The 23,365-nt window shown below is 39.5% G+C and overlaps 1 protein-coding gene across 1 annotated transcript; it reads left to right on the forward strand.

Moving 5' to 3' along the window:
• Nucleotides 1–11,667: 11,667 nt before the first annotated feature.
• efcab7 (EF-hand calcium binding domain 7) lies at nucleotides 11,668–23,111 on the forward strand. Its single transcript, XM_084910183.1, has 13 exons — nucleotides 11,668–12,034; nucleotides 13,346–13,557; nucleotides 13,939–14,025; nucleotides 14,477–14,660; nucleotides 16,222–16,343; nucleotides 18,543–18,684; nucleotides 20,296–20,405; nucleotides 20,607–20,770; nucleotides 20,997–21,130; nucleotides 21,242–21,390; nucleotides 21,517–21,726; nucleotides 22,102–22,209; nucleotides 22,360–23,111. The coding sequence occupies exons 1-13, from the start codon at nucleotides 11,905–11,907 to the stop codon at nucleotides 22,438–22,440; spliced, it is 1,833 nt and encodes a 610-aa protein (XP_084766309.1). The 5' UTR covers nucleotides 11,668–11,904; the 3' UTR covers nucleotides 22,441–23,111.
• The last annotated feature ends 254 nt before the right edge of the window (nucleotides 23,112–23,365 follow it).

A 23,365-nucleotide genomic window follows, 5' to 3' on the forward strand; every position in this document is an offset into this window, starting at 1 on the left:
CCGTTTCAGTTTCATTTATTAAGATGAATTGAGTTTAATCAAATACAGCGACTGGATCTGCAGATCAACTTCATTTTGTTGTGATAACTCTGATACTTCATTTAAATGATTAGCTCATTCACCAAGAAAAAAGCTAAACCTAAAATTCTTGCTTCTCTGTGGAAAAAAAGACAACACTAAAACCACCTGCTGAATATTGTCCACCTCATGCTTAAAGAGCTCTAGCCCGGAAAGTCTCCACAAATTGTCTTTGGGTGTCCTGTGGTTACCCAGATATTTTAATTAAAGTTGTGAAGCGTTGCCTTCTTGGGTTGCACTTTCTTTTACAGATCATCCCGTAGATGCTTACTTGGACTGTGATAAAGGGGAAGCGGAGGCCAAAGCAACACTCTGAGCTTCTTTGATATGTTCCTCAGACGATTCCTTTACAGATTTTGCAGTGTAACGAGCTGAGAGGGCCCACTGTCATACATGCCAGGACCTAAAATGTCCCAGCTCGATATTGCAGTCTTACCCAGGTAGATGACACATACAGAGCTGTCCACATGCTGTAAAATGAAATACATCTTCTCACATTGTTTCATGGCCCAGTTCAGCAGTACTGACCGCTGCATGCCGAGAACACCACACAGTACTTTCTGTTTTGGAGATCCAGCCATCTATCATTCGCAGATTTGCTCTTGTAAACACACTGCACTATGGGTAATCGTATTCCCAGTAACAAGCGGTAATAATGAAATATAACTCTCACTGCATCAACCGGCTGTCTTGTGCGACTCTTGCAACTCCTTTGAGACAGATTTAGTTTGCGCTTGTAAAGTCACGCACAAATATCGCATTCGACAATTTCAGACTGTGATACGGGATTTAAGTTCAGGTTCTCCCAGCGTTTCAAAAAGTTCAAATACACAGTAGCAAGTATTTTCAAGCCACAGTAAAAAATAAGGTCTCTATCATCATCATGTTATTGAATACGCATCCAGAATACTCTTTACCCTTTTACTGTGGCTTTGACTTTTAGTGTGGCATGCAATAGATGTCAAGCTTTGTGTTGTGAAATTTAAAAAAAATATCTCCCTTTAGATCTAACATCAATTTTTTAACCTTGTCAAAAGAGGAGCTCACAGTTTCAAGTGCCCCACCTTCAGTGAGAAATAGTACAGGTATGAGATTGTTTGTAATGTGTCAGGACTGGTGGGGGGGGGGTATTCAAAGCACCACAGATCCTTCTACCAATCTCCAAAGGGGCCTGTATGAAAACATTAGTTTTGTTTATGGGCGTGCTGGCTTTGTCCTTCACGTGGCCTCTATGGGTGATAAAGTGAGAGTTACACGATCCACCTTAGGCAGAAATAGGAAATGTTGCTGCGAGCACCAGCTGTTGCTTAGGTCGGCTCGGGCAGCGAGAGGCCTCGGCCTTCCCAGGCACTGCCAAATAAAGAGACTACTGTGCTGTGTAAGACAGTTTGCCCTCCTCCACCCTCTACCCCCCCTCACCACATTTACTTTTCAAAGGTGTTAAACTGCGCAGGTGTGGAGGATTGCATACATAGTTTTACCCATAAAGGGGATGAGGGTTGCCATCTGAAGAACATTATTTGCACAGCGTTGCAGCATTGTGGTTTATGGAGGATCAACATTTGTCAGCTGCCAGACAGAGGCTCCGGAGGAGAGACGGGGTGGGGGTTTGGGGGGGTGGTGGTGGTCTAACATGTCAAAGGATTCGCTCCTACCGTTCCAGACACTCTCCCACAAATGAATGACGGCTTCCAAGACATCTCAGCCACACAACTGACAGCGCAGATTCCACATTCATCTCCTGCCTTATCTCCGTGGGATCATACGCACAAGAGGTGAAGAGCAATTCCATTAGCTGTCAACAGCCGAGATGCCTCGCTAACAAAAACCTGGGGAGTATGGGAGAGGAAAACATGATTGTAACCCCTCTGGCACTCAGTGATATTGCACACAATGTAACAGTTGCTGTCAAAACTGAATGTTCACAAAGAAGAGAGTTTACCAGGTGGTGTGTTTTGCATTCCCAATGCTATCGGTTAACAAACCAAGATGTACACATGGCCGTGGTTCTGTCAGTTTTTACATTACATCCAAAATTAGAGTTGAAGGGGGATTAGTGTATGCTGGGACATAGCTGATTTCCTAAAAATGTAGGAGCAATCTCTCATCTTGTCATAAAACTGAAAGGAGAAGTGATTAAATCTGAAATCAAACATTTACAGACGGGTAAAAGTTTACAATTAGATACCAATTTTTCAGTAATCTGAGCTGTAACTGAGGCTATAGCACTGGTGTGAAGATCTGAAAGAGCAAACACAAAAATAACCTCAAGGAAACCATAACTGGAAGTCGCTAATTGATGGTAACTCACCATCCCCTGAGCATTATACTCATCTATGATGATGAAAAGGACCGCTTCCTCGGCCTTTATATATTTCACAGAAGCATGGAAGTGTATTTTTGCTTCTTGCTTCCTGAGATAAAATGGCAATGGCACTTACTAAATCAGGAATCGCATCGGATAAAATTGCATACTCTGCAATCCAAGGTGTCGATCGAAGACCACCGGCTTCGGTTGGGCCAAAACAGTCTAATATACAACTCTCCCTCTTTGATTGCAAGCATGTGTTCAATCAGAAAGCATAAAACTCCTGGTGGGTAGGTGGCATCTGTCCATGAGCTGACTGATGTGCCACAGCTTGGGAGCCGCTGGGCCAGCGGCCCACGACCTGCGACACAGCCCCCATCGCTTTTATGACATCTTAAGGAATCTTCTTTTTAATACAGCCCATTACTGCCGACATACAAATCTTCCCCCACCCCCCACCCGGTGTGGCCCCATCTACGGTCTGATCAATTTTTACACTGCTGAGCTGCACCCTTTCCCCCTCATTTTGTCATCTCAAAATTCATATTATATAGGACTTCCTTATAGGAAAAAGAGCAATAAAAATACGTCACCACACCGAAGATGTGCACAAGTCAGTACCTGACTGTTACTGAAAATCTTGGGAGAAAATAAAATTTGTTTCTGCAGTAAGCAGAACTGTTTAAATGTTATTTATTTTTATGTGGCTAAGAAAATATATTGTGAAGTGCAGCATTGATTTAGAACATAACCGTGTCTCGATACGGGTTGGAGGGGCTGAATTTATGAATCCTTTGCACAACTCCTTTAATTGAATTTTCCAAATCTCTCACCACACACAAATAATCAATACCTACTGCAGAGGGAAACTTGCCTCAGAATTATTAGGGCCTTTCTTTTTCAATTTTGTAGTCATCAGCACATACAGGCGCTGCGGGTATTTGTAATGCCGCGACTGGGCCCAGAGGATTTATGCCCGCCTCAAGCCTGATTGCTTACCGAATGTGACTTCTTTAGAATGCTTACTGAAACTTTTGTTAACCTTAAAGGACAGTCGTAAGCGCTTCTTAGTGCTGTACTTTTTGTGTGAGGAACAAAGTAGTTTATCACTGCAGTCAGGCAGGAAATGACAAAAGGGCCAAAAGAAAGAAACAAGTAGCCAAAGGAAGGGAAGAAACAAAGGTTTAAATATAGGTGGTGGAGGTGCTACGGGCTTGAGCTGGGAACAAGGTAAGTGTGCATGGGTGCAGAGTCTAACCATGAAAAAAGGGCTGGTTTTAATGTGTTTGCTATGCCATGCAATACTCTGACATGCAGACATTATACAAAGCTACTAACAGGCAGTTGTAAAAGTAGGAATATGTAACTTTTAAGAAATAGATAAGAAAAGTCCATGCATATCTTTACTACTTTTACTAAGTCAGACCTCACTGTGTTCCTGACCTTACCAAGATAGCTGCAGGCTTTCTGACTCTCCTTTGCTTGTGTTTTGTGTACCATTATCCCATAACTCTTATAGCTACAGTGCCTATACTTTAGCAAAATTAGCAAAGTTTAGCTTAAAACAGTCAATTTTTTCCAACAACAAGTGTTGCAACAAATGCACCAAGACGACATCTTTTCTTTCTAATAATATAGTAGCTTTCTCCAGTTTTCTGAAATTGTGAAACACTGAAACAACAAACTGTTAACTGGCAAAGGAAAAAAAGTGAGCTTTCAAAAAGGCAAAGACAAGAACCAAAGTAAAACCTCCACCAAGGCAGCTCACTCTCTGGACTGTATTAACTGGATAGTATATAGTCATTTTGTGTCCTTTGTCCCTGTGTACTTTTATTACACAAACATTCTGTAAAAGCAGATAATGAATAATAAGTAATGATTTGTAAATAACTCACCATGAGTATCTTAAGCTTATTATATAACATTATACTGACTAGGCAGCTCATTCTCTTTCTCTTGACGGCACTTTCTTTAAAGATAAAACGCAGTTTTGGGTCGACTTGAAAGAAAATCAGATATGAAATGTAAATGTCAGAGGTCAAATGTGATCACGTGTGGCGAAAGTTTTAAAGACAAAGAAGATTTTATTAAAGTTTGACCTGATTTCACCTCAAAGAAGAGGTCAGAGGTCCAAAGTAAAGTGATATTTAGACTCCCCATGTATCATTCCCTATATGCCTATATGTTTTCAATACAAACAACAGCAGTTAAAACAGAGTTTTGAATTGCTCTTATAATTCAATAGATTTTTGCCCATTTTTGAATAATAAATCATTGAGCTGACCTTGAAGACTTTAATGAATTTAAGCCAAAATTAATGGATTGCTAACATGACCCCACTCTACACCCCTGCAAAGTTTAATCAGATTTCATTCAAAACTTTTTGAGCTTTCATCTTTACAGACTTGAATAAAGCACGTACAATGAATGAACTAATGATCGTTCACTTAAGTCAAATTATTTTCCAGTGATGATAGTGCAGTCCAATTTAAAATCTGTATCTGGATACAATAGGTACTGAGTCTGTTAGTGGAAAACAGTCTATTACAACTGTCCCTGAACCAGTATTTACTCCACATGCCGACTACGTGCTAATAAATACTTACATAATAATGCACAACAGGGCAAATAAAAATGTATAGGCTAGATAATCCTACATAATAATCCTACATCTGCTAAGCACTCAGCCTTTTACAGTGTGTGTGGGACGCTTTGCACCTTTGTATTCAGCACAGGAGCCAATAGGATGTAAATGTCATATCAGTGTATCTGAACAAACATTTTACACCAGAGCTGAATCATGCTCGAGATACCGTCAGCATCATCTGTCTGGATTTCATGCTCCCAGCAGATGTAGACGAAGCTTTTTAGTATCTTTGAATAACAGTTTGTTTGCTTAAAAATGTGTGTCTCAGTGCACATAGAGGGCCAATTCTCTCCCACAGCTATCTGCCTTGACATTGTGAAGTCTGTTGTTGTAAGGAGGTTTATGCAAAGCTGATAAATTTCACGGCACCACCATGTGACAAAAAATGTGACATTCCTGAGGTGTGGATCCACAATGTATCATGTATGTTCAGCTCGCTCACTGGAACTAATTAAAATAATTTCTAACAACCTTATCGGAAAACAAGCTCGCTTCCTGACAATGCCTGCTATTCATTTTCCACAAATGCTCATTGTGCGATTGAATCACAAGAATTGCTCTGCTGCAGGCACAATATGTGCCTAAAATAATCTAATTAATTCTTTCCCTCGGAAAGCTGCTTATTGACTCGTTTGTGTAACCATAACAAAATGTTGTTTTTCTCCAAAGGTCACAGAGCACACAATTGTCTGAGCATCTCAAACAAGGATCAATTGATGCTGTTAATGTTGAACAGCAAAGAAGATCCAGGGGGAGCAAATAAAATAGTGAAGTACCCAGTATGGGCATGACCTTGGGAATCAAACAGCCTTGTGACTATGTTTGTTTTCCTTATCATTGCAAAGTCAACCAAACAATTGGAGCAAAAATGTTTTCTTTGAGTCATTTAAAGACCAAAAGATACAATCAAAACAATCTGAATGGAGTCATTTGGCCAAAGCAGTCACTAGAAAATATAACAGTAAAGTACTTCAGTTATACTTTGATCAGTTGTTCTGACAAAGTATGTAACCTGCACAGAGCTTTTTGGGTCAGGAAGAACCAAGAAAGTATTAAATATACAAGTTGTCAAACAGTTCAAACTAAATGTTGCCTCTAAGAAAATAAGTGTTGCTTTCTATATTTATCTTTGAACATGTGGCAGATTTAATCTCCAGTAAATCTTGTGATATTATTTAACCTTTAGCCTTGATTGCCACGTGGCCATAAAGCCTTTTTGATAATTAGCGTTACAAAACTCCAGTGATATACAGTAATTGATGGCATAAAAGCCTAATTGCACACGAATGCTAAGCAGTAAAAAGCTTTTTGATCTAATACAGAGTGTTCCATTTAATTATTGTTGCACTACGTAAATGGGAATAAAATGTCATGAGTATGACTCCAAACACAGGACGTAAAATCTTTACTCTTATTTTATGCAGCTTCTGGCTCAAATATATTATAGATATAAACCAAGTATTTCAAGCTATTTCACATTAAGTTGGGTCAGTGACTTTCTGAAAACAAAACTCTTTGTGTCCTTACTCGACTTTCTATATTTCTCTTGAGTAAAGCCTTCAAGTGAGCATTGTTCATTGCTGCCCTCTGCTGACTAATTAAAACACAGAAAACAAACAAACAACACAAACACAGATAGCAGATAAAGGAGGAAAAGCCCCCACTGGAAGTGAATGAGCAAAGAAATACCGCGCGGCCCACGCAAGCGGCGATTCTGAAAGGAAAAGCCATGTCAGGAGTGAAATTCAGTATGTAATAAAAAGCATCATCTCTCAATCTGAAGATGTGATGGAAGCTGAGCCATTTCCGCCTGTTCTAAAGATTTAGGACCAAAGAAAAAGTCTCTCTCACGAATATTTCCTCCAGCTCTTTGCTGGTTCTGATGAATGCGTCCACTGATTTTTCTGGTTTAGACTGCATGGAGTCCTGCAAAAGAGAGAGAGACAACAAAGTCTTTATATCAATCCTTCTACTGTGTATACATCTATCATACAGTATACTGACTAGGCTAGGATTATTCAGCACTATGGTACACTGCAACAGAACAATAGATAGCACTTATAGAAAACTTGCGAAAATTATATCTTTCAATTTGTTGATTGTCTATGAGCTAAAAAATTGTCTGTAACTGTAAACAGTTGATCATCTTAAAATCCTGCTGTAAATCAGCCGTTGATTTAATCTTTATTTGGCTATTTAAATTCACTTTATTGTGATTTACTGTACTGTTTTATTGGCTTAGAAGTGTAACTGGCTTTATCTGGCAATGTGGGTTTGATTTCCCCAAATGATATTAAATTTGCTTGGAAATTTATAATAAGTTAAGTAACCGGTGACCCCCCCAACCCCATGTGACATAATCAAGTGAGTGTTATGAATGTACTGTAAACTGAGCTCGTGTAACACATTAGTGACAGCAATATAAAATTAAAAACTAATGCTTGTCTTGATGGATGGGCCCAATACCAAATGTCTGCCTTGGCAAAGGAAATGGCCCTTGTGTTAAGTGACTCTTATACAACTATTTTTAGTGCTATGTAAATCACCGATAATTTGGCCAGTGATGGATCTCCGTCATTCTGTGCCTCCTGTCATTAAATTCTGATATGTCATTATGACCATCAGGCAACTGTGACAACTGAAATATAGCAACTCATAAAACCGAGTTCTCTGTAGCTTTGTACAGACTTTAGTACTTAATGTGAAAGCAGTGAAAAAAATCATAATTTGCAGCCTACAATTTTTATTGACTGATTAATAAAAAAAAAATCTTAAAAAATATGGCAAAAGCTGTGAATTAGGTAGTCACTTTTCCAACTTTTTCCAAGATAAACTAACTCTACACTTGCCGTATAAGTAAGCCCCACAAACTTAATAACACAATCTTGATTGCACTGACATGCGCAATATAGTCCAATAAATGCTGCCCACATAGAGATTACTAAATGATTGTTTATGCAGAACAAAGTCACAAATATACAGATATATCTTGTACGTGCAGGCAGTGATTCCAATCATTCTACACCCAGATTATACACTTCAGTCCAAAACAGACCTTCTAAGAGCGCTCTGTCTTTGTGTTAAAAAAGGAGACATATATTGGTGCTATCTTTGATACAATCGGAGGAACCCCTACATTTGTCTGGACAGAATTAACAAAATGTGGGCTAATGGGCTGATAAGAATTTTGCACGCATACTTCATGCTTAAAGTGTCTCTGCAGAGACACCTGTGAGTACTGTTGGTGTCTCTGCAGAGCAATGCGTGGACCATTGTCAACACATCGGCTTAAGAACTTGCAGTCCCAGTCAAGGATGGCAGGTTTTGTACAATGAAAGAAGCTGGAATCTATTTCTCTCTTTCTCAGGAAAGAATTGTTCATTATAATTTGGTCCATAAGTTTAAAAAAACCCCTGTATTAATCAATATGTGATTGAAGTGCAGACTTTCAGCTTTAATTTACGGGTTTAACAAAACTTTTGCAGAAACTGTTTACAGACATTTTTATACATAGTTCACAATTGTTAGAAGCTCAATCATGACTGGACAAAGTAACATAATTTAAAAAATAAAGATTGTTTTGACTGCCTGACATCTGGAACCCATGAACTTCACCAAATGCTGTTTCCTGCTTTGATATTCTCTCCTTGCCTTTACTGGAGCCAACGTCAGTTACTTCTTGTTTGTGGGTCTCTCTGAATTCAGTCTTGTATTTAATAACTGAAAAGCACACTCTGTTGGGTTGAGATCAGGTGACAGTCTTGGCCGCTTTTGGAATACCCCATTTCTTTGCCTTGAGAGCTCTTGGGTTGCTCATGCTTTGGGTCATTATCCATTTTCACTGTGAAGCGCTGTCTGATCAGTTTCACAGCATTTAGCAGAATCTGAACAGAGCATACAGTCCTGTATACTTCATCCTGGTATCAGCAGTCACACCAGAGGTAAACATACTGATGATGTTCTGTCATTCAATGATGTGGTATGCATCAGATCATGAACTCTCTTTTCTACCCTCCGTGTCTCCATTCACAAAGGTGTCTTTTGCCTCCTTGATAGTATTTATGAGTTGGTTAAATGTTGTGAAGTTGATTTTCTTAACCATGGAAATAATTCTGTCATCCACTTTAGTTGTCTACTGTGCTCTTTCAGGCTTTTTGGTGTTGTGTCACAGTTTGTCATAACATTCATTCCTTTCAAGAATGCACCAGATTGTGGATTTGGCCACTCCTGAAGTTTTTCCTTTTTCTCTAATAGGTTTATTTTGTTTTTGCAGTTTAATGATGAGCTTCCTCATTGGCATCTCTTTGAACATCATATTTAAATTGAATGTGAAAAGCTATCTGTATTTGAAATCAGCTACAGATATTATACATGCCCGATTTGTCATAAAATAACAAGAAAACGGATCTCACTTGGCCATGAATCTGCTTGTCTGCTTGAAACTCCAAAACTGATCACACAGTGCTTCACAGTGCAAATGGGTAATGACAAAAATCATACTGCGAAAGCATCCCAAGAATTTCTCAAGGCAATTAAATAAGATATTGAATATATATTGATTATTTTTAAATTCTCATCTCGCCCCTGTGGGAGGTCTATCCTTCGAGCTCGTTTCCTCTACCGGAGGCCTGTGTTATGAAACGGCTGTGTGCAGACACTCGGAGACAAAAGGTGAACTTAAATACAGCTTTAATGCTGAACTCAAAAAAGTACCAAAACTGAGACTCCACGGTAAACTTACGCAGACAAAACACACAGCAAGATAAGGGTAGATCACAACACTGACAAACTGAAACACAGGGCTTAAATACATAGAGGGGGCAATCAGGGAATGGGCAACAAGAAGGAAACACAGCTGGGGCAAATCAGGCCTAACGAAACAGGGGAAGCAAAACCAGATACATTAACATAAGACATGCACCTCCAAAGTAAAACAGGAAACATAACACAGACAGAACTCTAACAAAGAAACCAAAGACTAGAAATGATAAATAATATAATAAACTCAAAACTCTGGGTCAACGACCCAGGCATCCTAACAGCCTGGGAGCTTGAGGGTCCTGCGCAGTATCTTAGCTGTTCCTAGGACTACGGTCTTCTGGACAGAGATCTCAGATGTTTTTCCTGGGATCCGCTGGAGCTACTTGCCTAGCTTGGGAGTCACTGCACCTAGCGCCCAGATTACCACTGGGACCACCCACTGTTACCATCATTCTCCACATCTTCTCAAGCTTGTCTCTTAGCCCCTGGTACTTCTCCAACTTTTCTTGTTCCTCCTTCCTGATGTTGCTGTCATTCGGTAAAGCCATGTCTATCACTACAGCCATTTTCCTCTGCTTGTCCACCACCACTATGTCCGGTCCATCACCATTTTGTCCTCCTGTATCTGGAAGTCCCACAGGATCTTAGCTCGGTGATTCTCGACCACCCTAGAGCGCATCTCCCATTATGACCTCGGGACTTCTGGTCCATATTCGGCACAGATGTGTCTGTATACGGTGCCAGCCACTTGATTATAGCGTTCCATGTTTTCCCCTGCCTCCTAGCATCTTGCACCCTGCTGTTATGTGCTGGATTGTCTCAGGGGCATCTTTACACAGTCTGCACCTGGGGTCTTTCCTGGAGTGGTAGACCCCTGTCTCTATGGATCTTGCATTTAAAGCTTGTTTCTATCCTGTCTTTCAGTCCAGCCACTAGTAGGATGGCAGGATTTGTGCATGTCAACAACCTCTATCTGCCAGAGGTACATACTGTGCAGGGGCCTGTCCTTCCATTTTGGCTCCTCTTTCTTGGGTTTTTGCTGCCTGAAGTATTCACCGAGCCAATAGAGCAACTTTTCAATTGTACATTCTAAATTGTCAGTTTATGAAAATGAATGCAGAGACACCCACCGAAAAGCAGCAAATGAAGAACGCTCTCTGGTGATGTCTAAACTTCAGGCACTCACTGAGAGGAAAGGATTTTCATTTAAGTATTAAAAGAATACTTATATTTAAAATTATGATTGTTTGTCAACTTATTTGACCTCTGAGAATGGGGGACTGTAGCTGTGAATACATTATCAGCAGACCTTTAAGAACTTCTATATATGTGAAAAGGTCTTGTGAAAAATGTGAATATAAATTACAAGTATATTTAAAACCTCTAAACTATCTTTGTTTTTTTAAAACTTGTTGCAACTTAAGTTAACTATAATGCAGCAAAAAACTATTGGTGTAGTTCATGTAGGGCTGCATTGCCCACAGTTACTTAAACAGGTGATACTAATGACTTTAATGAGTGTTCACAGCCTGAATTGTTGTTATGTACATATTCTTTGATGGAAAAAATCATAAATGAACGACCTAAAGTAATAAAGAGCTACCAAATTTTCACGGATCTTTTTTTTTGTCTTTTTAAGTTTAAAGCCTTCAGGAACAGCTTACTATGCGATCGCATTTGTAGTTTTTATGTTTTGCTATATACGAACTTCCTAAAATACATTTTCTTAAAAACAAAGACTCAAACAACGTTTTAAATGCGATGTTTTTTATTATACATATTGTTTTTAATCACCTCGGCAGGTCAAGCACCGCTTCACGTCCGTTTTAAAAGCAACCGGAACGTTTAACTTGTGTTTCTTCCGTGTCCGTTTTCATGCGTACCGTTGGATTTTTTTGTTTACATAGCAACAGCCTAGATGTACCAGTATGATGTGTGACGATAAGTGTCATTGTTTCATTGTAATCTTATTCAATACACTGCATTTAGCTGGTTAAACATGACGGTCACAGCTTGATAATGAGGTAAAAGCTGCCATATCCGGCTACCGTTTTTTTCTAAGCTGGCGAGACTTAGCTAAGGGTAAGCAGGTCGATCTGTTCTTCGAAAGATGTCTTTTCCGGAGTCACCCCGTCCTTCTGAAGAGGATGAGACTTTCTACATGCAGTGCAGAGCCGCGTACCTGGCTGTGTTCAGATCTAGTTTGACAAATATCACTTCGAAACAGCACTTATGCCGTGGTAAGCGAAGACAACTCACTGATTGTTAGCTAGCAACAAATAAACCTTTGTAAGCAGTTCATTGTGATTGTGATGTGTAGTAAGTAACAAGTATTTATCGCTGAGTTTCACTATAATGGGCCACTTTTCTCTGTGTTCTATACTTATACTATGAACAGAAATGATTGAAAGTAGAAAATGGGAATTTCCCCCAAACTCTGAGACCAGGGTGACCAGATCCCAACAACCTAAATGTGGGACAAACATTAACAATGACGGGAGGTTTTTCATCTCTAATTTAAAGATAAAAATACAGGATTGGAGTTTGCCATGTAAAGGCCAATTGTGTTTGAAGTTCTCTTAAGTAAAAGTTAAAATTTGCTCTTATAGCCTCATTCGACAGTCTTTGTATACACTCTAATATTTTATTAGGGAAGCATCTATAAACTGGCACACTTATTTCTTTAGACAAATTTTAGCAATTATATCCATTCTCTTCTGTCGCGGGGGGTGGGGGGGCTGAAGCCTATCCCAGCTGTCTTAGGGCAAGAGGCAGGGTACTGCATGTCTTTGGACTGTGGGAGGAAGTTGGAGTAACCGGAGAGATCCCATGCAAACAACAGGAGATCATGCAAATGCCACACAGAAAGACCCTGGCCTAATGGTGGAATTGAATTCAGGTGCTATCCACTGTGCCACTGTGCTGCCCAGTTTTTAGCAATAATTACCAATTATGACACACATATTCTCTGTGACTTCACACCATATTTCTCCCTCTGTTCAAACTGAAAATTCAACCAAAGCTGTGATTTTTTTTTTTGATTTTTTTTTTTTATGTTTTTATTTTTGGTGAATTGAAACTTGTAACTCTTTGATGAGTATGGCATTATACTGGCTAACCTTCTGACTATAAAAAAAACAACCCTTCCATTCATGTGCATTTGGTAAAATCCAGTATGGAGAAAAGTGCATGTCCTGTAGAACCAGTTAAAATATGAGACAGGGGGTCAGGGAACAGAAATGCTGTGGCATTTCCACTTAAAGAAGGACATCTGCTCATCCTATTTGGAGGGATGGCCAAATTTGAAAAGAAACTTCACCTTAAGTGTTGAATTTAATTATAATTTCTATTGAAGTTGAGTCGGCATCAAATTTTTTGAGGTAAAAGGTTGCATATCTCACTGTAAAATACTGTCGGTTCTATTCATCTGAACGATTTCCTTGGATGGGGGGGCTTTTTTTTTTTCATAAATAAATAAATGAAAAAAATAAATGAGTTTTTCATTTATTTATTTATTTATGTAAACATTTGTTTCCTATTCCTCCATTCAGTTCTTCAACAGGCTGGTAGAAATCCATCCAGTGCCACTCTTAATAAATACTGGACTGCTACAACATCTAAGCTGAACTTTGATGACTTTTATGAGATTCTCAAGCACGAGGAGAAAACTGAGGAGAGTGAGCTGATGAGAGTTTTTAAAAAGATGGATGTGAACGGTGACGGCTACATCACACACAGTGAACTGGAGAAGGCCTTAATCACTGTGAGTAGCCTAACACTTTGGATTAGATTTTCATCAAGTGGTTATACTTTAGTTATATAAAGTGAATATGGTATGGTATATGGTTATATAAGTTTGTTATAGATGTCATTTTTGAGCTAACTGGCCACTTCATTAGGTACAACTCCCAAAAGGTTGATTCTGTTCATCTGGAAGTAGCGTTTTCAGTGGGAGAAATGTTTCGTCACTCATCCAAGTGACTTCTAGAGACTGAACAGAATCAACCTTTTGGGATTTACTTACCTGGGTGGTTGAGGATGCATCAAGACATTAGGTACAACTGTTCAGCTACTCGTTACCTCAAATATCTTACTAGCAAATCACATGGCAAACGAACTGAAGCATATTTGCTTGCTCTTCTAGAGAGGAGAGAAAATGACAAAAGAGGAGGTGAATGCTATCTTCTCACTGGCTGACATCAACAAGGATGGCAAACTGCACTACGCAGAAGTAAGTGTAGACATATGAAATTACTTTTGCTGATTTTTATGTAATTATACTTTATAAACAGCTTATCTTAAAAGCCCTTGTCCCTGTTTCCTGTATCACATATTGTGCACACATACTGTACAGTGCAGTCGTGCAGCCTTAACGAAACATTGAAGTTATCAGGTCTATACTGAATTTTCAGTCTTCCATCATTATTCTTATTGCTTGCTTATACTGGACTTTTGTTATGGATACGCTATATCTTAATATGCCATTTACTCAGAACATTAATGAGTAACACAAAATTCAAATTCTTCCTCATATTTGTTCCACATTCGTGTTTATTTAATACGTCTTCTACTCATTCTTAACATTGCCTAACACCAGACTGTAAACATTCATGCCGCTGCTTGTTGCTTCAAAGTATCGCTCATGCATCATCCTCTTACTCTTGCTTTCCTGCTGCTGTCAGTTCTGCAGATTGTTTGCGTCTACAGTAGAGCAGTGTCAAACAGCTGCTTTGGAGAGACTTGAGGCTGATGCCAAGCTGAAGAGACTGAACTTTGGCAGTCAATCATACAGCCCGCCAAAGAGCTCCGTGTCATCAGCATCATCAGCAACTCAGCGGGTGGACTCGGACACGACACCAAAGAAAGGTGCAGGATTCGACCTTCTAGCGAGAGCTAAAAGAAAAAAGGGATATCAAAATTTTGGTTAAAAAAACAACATCAACTATACAACAGTTTTGTGCAAAATCTTCATATATTTGGATGCACACCCATACACACAGATTTCCCATTTGCTCTGTTACTGATCGATTTTTCACTCACTTCATGACAAATCACCTCATTAAGACAGTCCATACATCATAATAGCCACACAATTAGGGTGGCCTGTTTGGAGGGAGGAGACTGTAAAGTGTTTTGATTTGAGTAATCATTTCTGCCATTAAGAGATTGACATTGGCTCTGTCAACTCTGAGGAAAACTCCAGGCGTTCAATCACTTTTGAAATCCTACGTGATTTTTTTTTTTCTTTTCTTTTTTTCGAAGTTGGTAATTTCCAACTTGCTAAACTACTATTTCTTACAAACATGAGAAATGTGTGCTTCTCCAGCCACTTTTTTTTTTTATTAAGTGGATGTTAAATGCTCACTTTTTCACTTTAGAAGCACTGTGTCGAAAAGAACCGGGGTCCAGGATGAGCGAGCCAAGGACAGGCTCACAGTGGGAAGATAGATGGGGTTGATTTAAGTGGTCAGTCCATGTTCATGTTATTGATTTGGAGGATTCCACCACTTCTCACTGGGGAGATGATGAGGGATTAGAGAGGAGGCCCGGTCCACCACTGCTGCAAAAACAAATGAGCTTCCAGATAGTAGTCGGGATTATCACATTATTGCGCCTCTCCCATGTATTGATTTATACGCGTTACATTTTAACAAGGCTCTGACACAAGATGCTACGTGATCGCACATGTTGAATGGGTTATTCTTCCAGCTCGAAAACAATTTGGACTGCTCATTTGGTCTTAGATTTGTCAGTAGAAACCAGAACTGCCCCAAGATATACATTTTAATCATATCAGACATGGGTCATTTTGACATATTTTTTTTCTCTTTACCAAGAACTGCTGAGAGATGATTATCTGTTCACTCTGCTGAAGAAAAAACTACCCCAACATTCAATGTGCGCTCACATGGAAGCTTTTGTTGGGGGGTTACGTTTTAGTGCATCTGTAGACCGCCTAGAATAGTCCCAGCAAAATAGATCTGTGACAAACTCCATGACAGTGGGTCTGTTTATTTCTTTGCTACGGTAATTTGCTCATAAGTCCGTCTCATTCCTTCGCATCTCGATTTCCCAGACTTCGAAACAATCAGACCACTCATTAGCAAATTGACATTTTCGAGCTTCAATTAGTCTTCGAGGAAAAAAAAAAGTTGCGAGAGAAATAGATTTGAAAAGGAGCCGTTACACCACTTGTGCTTTCAAATGGGTCTGTAATTAATTCAACTGAGCTTGAACTCAAGACCACACTTTGCCAGAAGCCAAATGCAAGGTAGCCGTGTTCGCATGAACTTGGAAATAGATTTTGGATAAGAATTAGGGAAGGCACAGGCTGGCTTAATTTATTTGTCAGTAAAAGATGCTGTTTGTGTGTGTGTGTGTTTGTCCATGAGAATTTTCACGTGTCTGGCCTGTGTGTGTGTTGCAGACAACCGCTCATCCTCCCGGCCTTCTTCAGCTCGCAGCAGACGTTCGTCTCTGTCAAGCTCAATCACGATGACATCCAGCAGCACTAAAGCCAACAAATTCCCAGAGCCTTCAGGTTTACAGGTAACCCCCTTCAGTCGTTTTGACTTCATAGCTACATCTAATGAATAACTTCATTATTGGTTAACCTGTCAGTTTTTCCCAGAGCCTCTCAGTCTATTACACTGGCTTGTACACTTGGAACCAGAGAAGAGCGTACATTTGTGTTTAATTTAACCAAATGAAATAATTAAGTGATAATGAAAGTCATCATCAATCCGTTTGTGCTTTAAATAAGAGTCCATCCATTGATATCACTGTTTTAAAACCACATTCATATCTTAAATGAAATCATCACTGTTCAAGGATCACTCCTGAGATTTTTTTGGTAACATTTTTACCAGCATTTGATTAGAGAAAACTTAATTTAATGAGAAAATGAACAATATCTAGAGATTATTTAGAGTTTTTGCATTGCTGTTAAGTTTGAATCACAGACCAAACTGGAAATCTTAAGTACGTGGGGCCCTTGTGCGAGGGCCCCCATTATAAGAAGCTCTACAGCGTTGCCTGGTGTCATGCAGTATTTTTGATGGGCAAATTTAGCCCAGGGCAGACAGATATACACTGTATTGATCTCACACTCTTTGTTTTCACTCTTTCTGGCTTAACCTCAGCTGGTTTGCTTTACAGCAAAAGGGGCGGTGGGGGTGGGGAGTAAATATATAAATAAAACTAACAACCCCCTGCTCCATCTCTCAGGTGCGAGCACGGTGTTGAGATTGGAAAGGGCCAGACAACCTCGAGGTAAAAGAATGGTTGTCCAGAGATTACCTCTGAGGGGAAGTTCTGCTCGCCATATTGGCTTTTATATTGCCACAGGCTGATGACTGGGAGGTGGTGGGTGGAGGGTAGGATGTGTTTTTGTAACTGTGTGAATGTGTGTGTGGATGTGTGTGAGGGGGATGCAAATATGTCTTCATGAATAGAAACCCAGCCAGTAAGGATTATTCTTACTTATTCTGAGTGTTTGTGTTTATGTACAGGTTACAAGTGTAACAAAATGAGAAGGCTGCAGTTTAAATGCTCGTGTGTGTATGTGTGTGTGGTTGTGTTTGTGGCTGGTTCGGTGTCCTGTGACCCTGTGTGAAACAGTAAATCAGACCTGTGGCCGGAGCAGGTGACAGCGCCTGTATTAGTCTGCAGGCTGACCCTCTCTCTATGGGGGCATTAATTCTGATGTCTTTAAGCAGTGGATGGGAGCCTGTGGCATTTCCCCTCATTTAATATTGTCTGGACAAACCTCTGAAGTGTTATGGTTTGATCTTTTATGCCTCTCAGGCCAAGATAAATACTTTGAGAAAATGGCTTTTCTCTAAAGGAGTGACATGCTCCGTCTTTATGGTACTTTCTTTGTTTAACTTGGTGATTTATTTGTCCACTAAAAGGATATATAGCCTATTCCAGATGCGGTTGGCCCTCAATGCCCTCTTACCGTGTGTCCACACCAACTGTGTTTTCATTTAATGTGCCTCCAGTGAGTGGAATGAAAACTTCCTCGCGCTGATGTTCCTATTCAATTTCAAATTATGACCTCATTTCGGTTGTGCTGCCAGAAATAAGAACAACAGGATTTCAAAAGGAGAGAAATATTAGGATTCATAAATTTTGCCAAAGTAGCCTCTTGATAGTTTTGAATGACCGCTGGCCCAAGATTGAAAAGTCTGTATTTATCAAAGTTAAATGGACTCCAATTTGCCATATCAAGTCCTAGAGGAAGATTTAGTTGAGGCTGCGGCAGAAAGGCAGTGGGACTCTGCTGCCCTCCTCTGGATCAGCGCGTGTATAACGTGTGTTTTCATGCTGCCGAGCTGACATTAGCTGGGTAATAATGGATATGCCCCCATGAAGATTGGAGTGGTAATTATCTCAATGGCACTTTCTGTTAATCAAGCGAGCTGCTTAACTGTTATGACTGACTGCTTTATTCACTTTGTCCCTATCACAAGATCAGTCCTCCTGTTAAACAGGAGCTGCACATTAGTTTTGGTTTCTGCTGAATGAATGTGTTTTGTTGTCAAACAGGAAAACTGTGTACAGATTGTGTTGAGATCTAAGATGGGGTCACACATAGTAAAACTTAATAGCATACAAGTAACTAAGGAAAACTGTACACATAGTATTTATGCAACTGTAACAACTGTTATTCCTCACTGTTTCCTCAATATTATATTAATGTGTATGGATGCTGAGTCAGAACAGGAATATTTTCCATTTTTCTAGGGTTGGAATCACAGTTTTATGAAAGGCTGCTTCTTTTTGGAAGACGACGGGAGTATCGGCGCTTTGCAGTACCAGCTCCACATCCCCCACACGACAACCGTCTACCTAACCAGCCAACCACTCGGCCTCAGCCACAGACCTGGTTGGTACTTAAACTGCAGATACAGAGGAAATGTATCTTTTTAGAGAAAATATTGGCTCATTTTGAATTAGATCTCAAAAAGCTGGAGCAGGGATCTGTTTACCGCTGTGTAGCATCACCTCTTCTTTTAACAACAGTCTGTAAACATGCGGGAACTGAGCAGAGCAGCTGCTGGACTTTTAGGAGAGGATGTCGTCCCATCTTCTCTGATTTAGGATTCTAGCTGTGCAACAGTCCTGAGTCTTTTTGTAGAAATATTTTTTTCTTTCATGATGCCCCAAATGTTTTCACTTGGTGAAAAGTCTGGACTGCAGACAGGCCAGTTCCGCACCCGGGTTCTTCTACTGTGAAGCCGTGCTGTTGTAATAGAAGCAGTTTGTGGACATTGAATGCTGATCTTAATCTCTAATCTTAATCTCTAATTCTCTTAATCTTTTGATGATATTATGAAAGACAGATTATGAGATATTCAAAACCATTTCAATTTTATGTTGAGGAACATTATCCTGAAATTCATCCACTATTTGTAGACGTGAACTTCTGCCCATCTTTTCTTCTGAGAAACTCTTAAGATGCTCTTTTTATACCCAGTCATATTACTGGCCTGTTGTCAGTTAACATAATTAGTTGTTCCTCCAACTTAGGACCGGTTACTTCTCTAGCCTTTTGTTCCCCTGTCACAACGTTTTTGAGACATGCAGCTGCCGTCAAATTCAAAATGAGCTGATATTTTTCTTAAAATGGTCCATTTTGTCACTTTAAACATTTCTACAGTGAATAAAATATAGGTTTATGGGATTTACTAATCATTGCATTCTGTTTTCATTTAGAATTTGCATAGTGTCCCGTCTCTTTTCTTTTGAGTTGGGGTTGTGTATATTACTATAAGAAAGGGACAGGGCCATATTTAATCTCTCACTGGAATACCCCGATGGTACTTTGGAGTAATGCAGGGGATAACGACATAATGTCATGTTTTGTAGTTCATCTGAGGTTGTATTTACCTCATTTTTTAGACCTGCTGGTGAGGTTATTTTTATTATCCCGATATATAAAAACTTAGGACTGAAAGAGGTTGTACTTTATTTTTCAGACGACTTTAACTGGGTGAAGAAACATTTCAAAGGGGGTGTACATTATTGAACAGTGTTTGAGAACCACTGTTTGAGCTGAGTGGTTTTAGATGTTCCCTGTGATGCTGTAACATAAAGTATTTTAGAATAGAAATCACAAAGAAGATTTACTTTCCTTTTGCTGTTTAACAATCTGTTACATCGTGGAGCATCAGGTCAGACTGAATTTCAGCTCAGTGGAAGATCATTTATTAGGAAGGCGCACATCAGTTTATTTGTTTTGGCTCAATCAGTAGACTGACTGGATTAATGTGGGCTGCAAAAAGTCTTCGAGGAATGTAAAATCTCATCGGTCCTTTTTCATTTTGTACAATCAGAAAAAAACGTTGAAAATCTTGGGTAAGTTGATCTTCTTTGAACCCTCCCTTATTGCTTGTAGGGTAAAAATCTGTGCTGAATTAAATAGTCTGTAGAGCTAAAATGTTAAAGTCCTGTGTAAAATCTTTATGCATTCATGTGGTTTTGCTCTAATTTTCAGACAAGTCCTCAGCATGGATGACAGTGGACACAGCACTTTTTGTCATGTCAGCTGGTGAAACTAAAGAAGACACAAATTTAGTGTGTTTCACTGAGTCAAAAGACAAAGAAGTAAGTTTGGCTGTCTTAACAGGTCAGTATTATTAAATCAGTCCCATTGGGACTTGATTGATATAAAAGCCAGACCCAGATCCACTGTGGTCATAAAAGCTGGAATCATTTTGGAAGCTGAAATGTGATAATATTGTATGCCAGGATATTTTCGGTGTTGTTTGTTTACTGTGCAACCTCTTTTTTTTTCAATCTCTGTAGAAGTATATTTGGAAAGGGGAACTGAATGCTGGGACATACCACCTGCTTCCCTTCACCAGTGGCTGCAGGTTAAAGAAAAGGAGCAGAAAGAGCCCTTCTAGTAAACCCGTGGAGTTGGTCTACAGGACTGACACAGAAGAACTAGACCTGACCAGGGAGTTCAGGTGAGGCTGCCTCAGTTTTACAGTGTTTGACTGGTGAGAATTTCAGTGTTTACTAATCTATAAAATGTTTATAAAGCTCAGTGGATCCACACCGGGATAAAAGTGTGCCGTGCTTTGCTACCTCTGTTCTTCTCACAGGACCTGATGAGTGAGGACATCTGAAAAAGTTGAAGTTGGCTGCCTGCAGTCCTGCTGATATTTCTGTGTTGCTCTGTTTCTGCCACAGGGAGGTGCTGTCTGACATTTTTGAGATTATAGACCTTGACGGCAATGGTTTGCTAAGCCTGGAGGAGTACAATTTATTTGAGCTCAGGACCAGCGGAGAGAAGTGTGACAAGGATGCCTGGGCCGTCTGCAAAGGTAAAAATTATGAAATTAATCTGAAATTAATTGGAGGAGAAGGCGCTATTACAGTATTATATTGATATTACGGTGATATTAAAGCTGTCTTCTACCTCCTTGTGGGAACAGAAAACTTTGATATGAGAAAGAACCAGCTGACACGACAGGGATTCATGGAGCTGAACCTGATGGAGGCCACTGAGAAAGATGGGGACCCTGCAGACATGTGGGTCACACTGGAAGCTATGGGTTACAACCGTATGCTGGAGCTAGTAGAGGTGGGTTTGCATATATGGTTTTAGTTAGAATACATAAACATACATCCTTGGCATACATGCAATAGCCTGATATCAGGCACACATCATGACTACTTACTACATAACCCCTCCCTCCCGCTCCACCAGGCCTGTCCATTCCAGATAGACGTATACTGTGAAAGCACTCAGCCATCCATCCAGCCCCTCAGCATGGATTCAGGGCCCAAGCTTCTGAACCAGGCGCTCCAGAAGTCCATCACAGCTAGAACAGGGGCCAAAGCACTGAGGGGACACGACAATGTGTTCATCTACACCTACAAAGGGGAGCACAGGATTTCCTCCCTCATTACCAACAAGGTAGAGTACAAAATTTGTGTAGGAGGAATCATAAGAAAGTCACAGATAATCCCTTAAATAAAAATGGTGTTCGTTTAGAGCATCGACGTGATTGATACTTGTATTTGCCAAACATCTGCAGTGGATAGCACTACCCAAACCTTACTGTCTTAATACAGTCAACTGCTATAGAGACGCACTATTCATTTGTAATTGTTATGCAGCAGCAGTGTCCATTCTCATAGCAACGAGAGCGACTCTAAAAGAATGATCCAGTGAAGCAAAGCAGCTACTTTATAAGAGTGCACCTGGTTATCATGAGAATGTTTAGCTTTTTTTTTTTTTTAGTTCTATTCTGTGTAATAATCAGTTGCACACTGACTGCTTTGATTGCAGACAAACCAGAGAGTGACTGTGCATGTGAACAACGAGCAGAGCAGGAACTGCTGCAGTAGCAGAGGCATGACAGTGTTTGCTGTAGAAGTGCCAGCCAGGACTAAAATGGTAAGTAGGCATGGTAACAATGCTGCTTTGCTAATATTATAATGAATTTATAATCATTATTATTTTCTTAGAAGAAAAAATACACTTTAATATTTAAGTTATTCACTCCATGTAAAAAGCATGATGCAGGATATTGATGATTTCCTTTAGGTGTGCCAACATGTTCTACCCATCAATGAAAAACAGGACTGGATCTACAGCTGTGTGGAGACCATACTACCCGGAATGTAAAGTCCAGCCTGAATGGACAGCTCTTTATATTCTGGCTAAAATGTATTCGTCAAGGTTTTAAATGTGGGCACTAAAGAGCGATTTGTTCTATATCCACTGGCATTATATCATGAATGTGAATTATCATAAGTTGTTCTAGCTCTGCTTTAATGATTATGTGTATTTTTTTTACTGTGAGAAATGGATGAGCGCCTAATCATTTCAGCTGCCTGACTTGTTGCCTGGCCTGTAATATTGAATTTGTAGGTAGTCGATGAGTTTTGTGTAACATCTGGTTATAATGGAGACGGTTAACAATTTTCCTGCTGTTTTTAAGTTGTTTTCTTTTTCCTTCTGTTGTTTTATTATTATTGTTATTATCATTATTATTATCTCTCTCTGTTGAATTTGTCTTTGTTACTTTGTTATTACTGTGATACATGGAATCAAGGATTGAAGATTAAGGGTTTAATTTCTAACATTTAGAAAATCATGTCATTATTATCATGTCACAATAGAGTGTTATGTCATTATTAAGGGTAAGACAACACTTATGTTCGTTTTTTGTTTTTTTATCACTCTTGTCATGTAACGGTGGATTTTACTTATGTTAATATTGCTGAATGTCATTACCATCTTGTTTCGACAGAACAGATAAGAAAATTAAAGGAAAAGAACAAAAGTCCTTCTGATCACATAAATGTGTTTGAAAATTAGTAATACTAATTATTTGAAAAAAATTTCTTACAGCAATATTGAAAATTCCTGTCAAGGATTCATTAAATGTGACATTAGAGAATTATCAGCAAGTTTTCCATAAACACAGGAATGTCATTCTGGCTCCAACATTGTCTCCTGGAATTAGAGACACTTGTAAGTACATGTTTAGCTGATTGTGGCCATCACTGAAGTCATTAATTTTGTTACATATTCTTGCAGTTCAAGA

The sequence above is a fragment of the Perissodus microlepis genome, chromosome 17 (assembly GCF_051167445.1).
Source record: "Perissodus microlepis isolate ML-2025 ecotype Zambia chromosome 17, ASM5116744v1, whole genome shotgun sequence".
Classification (NCBI taxonomy): Eukaryota; Metazoa; Chordata; class Actinopteri; order Cichliformes; family Cichlidae; genus Perissodus; species Perissodus microlepis.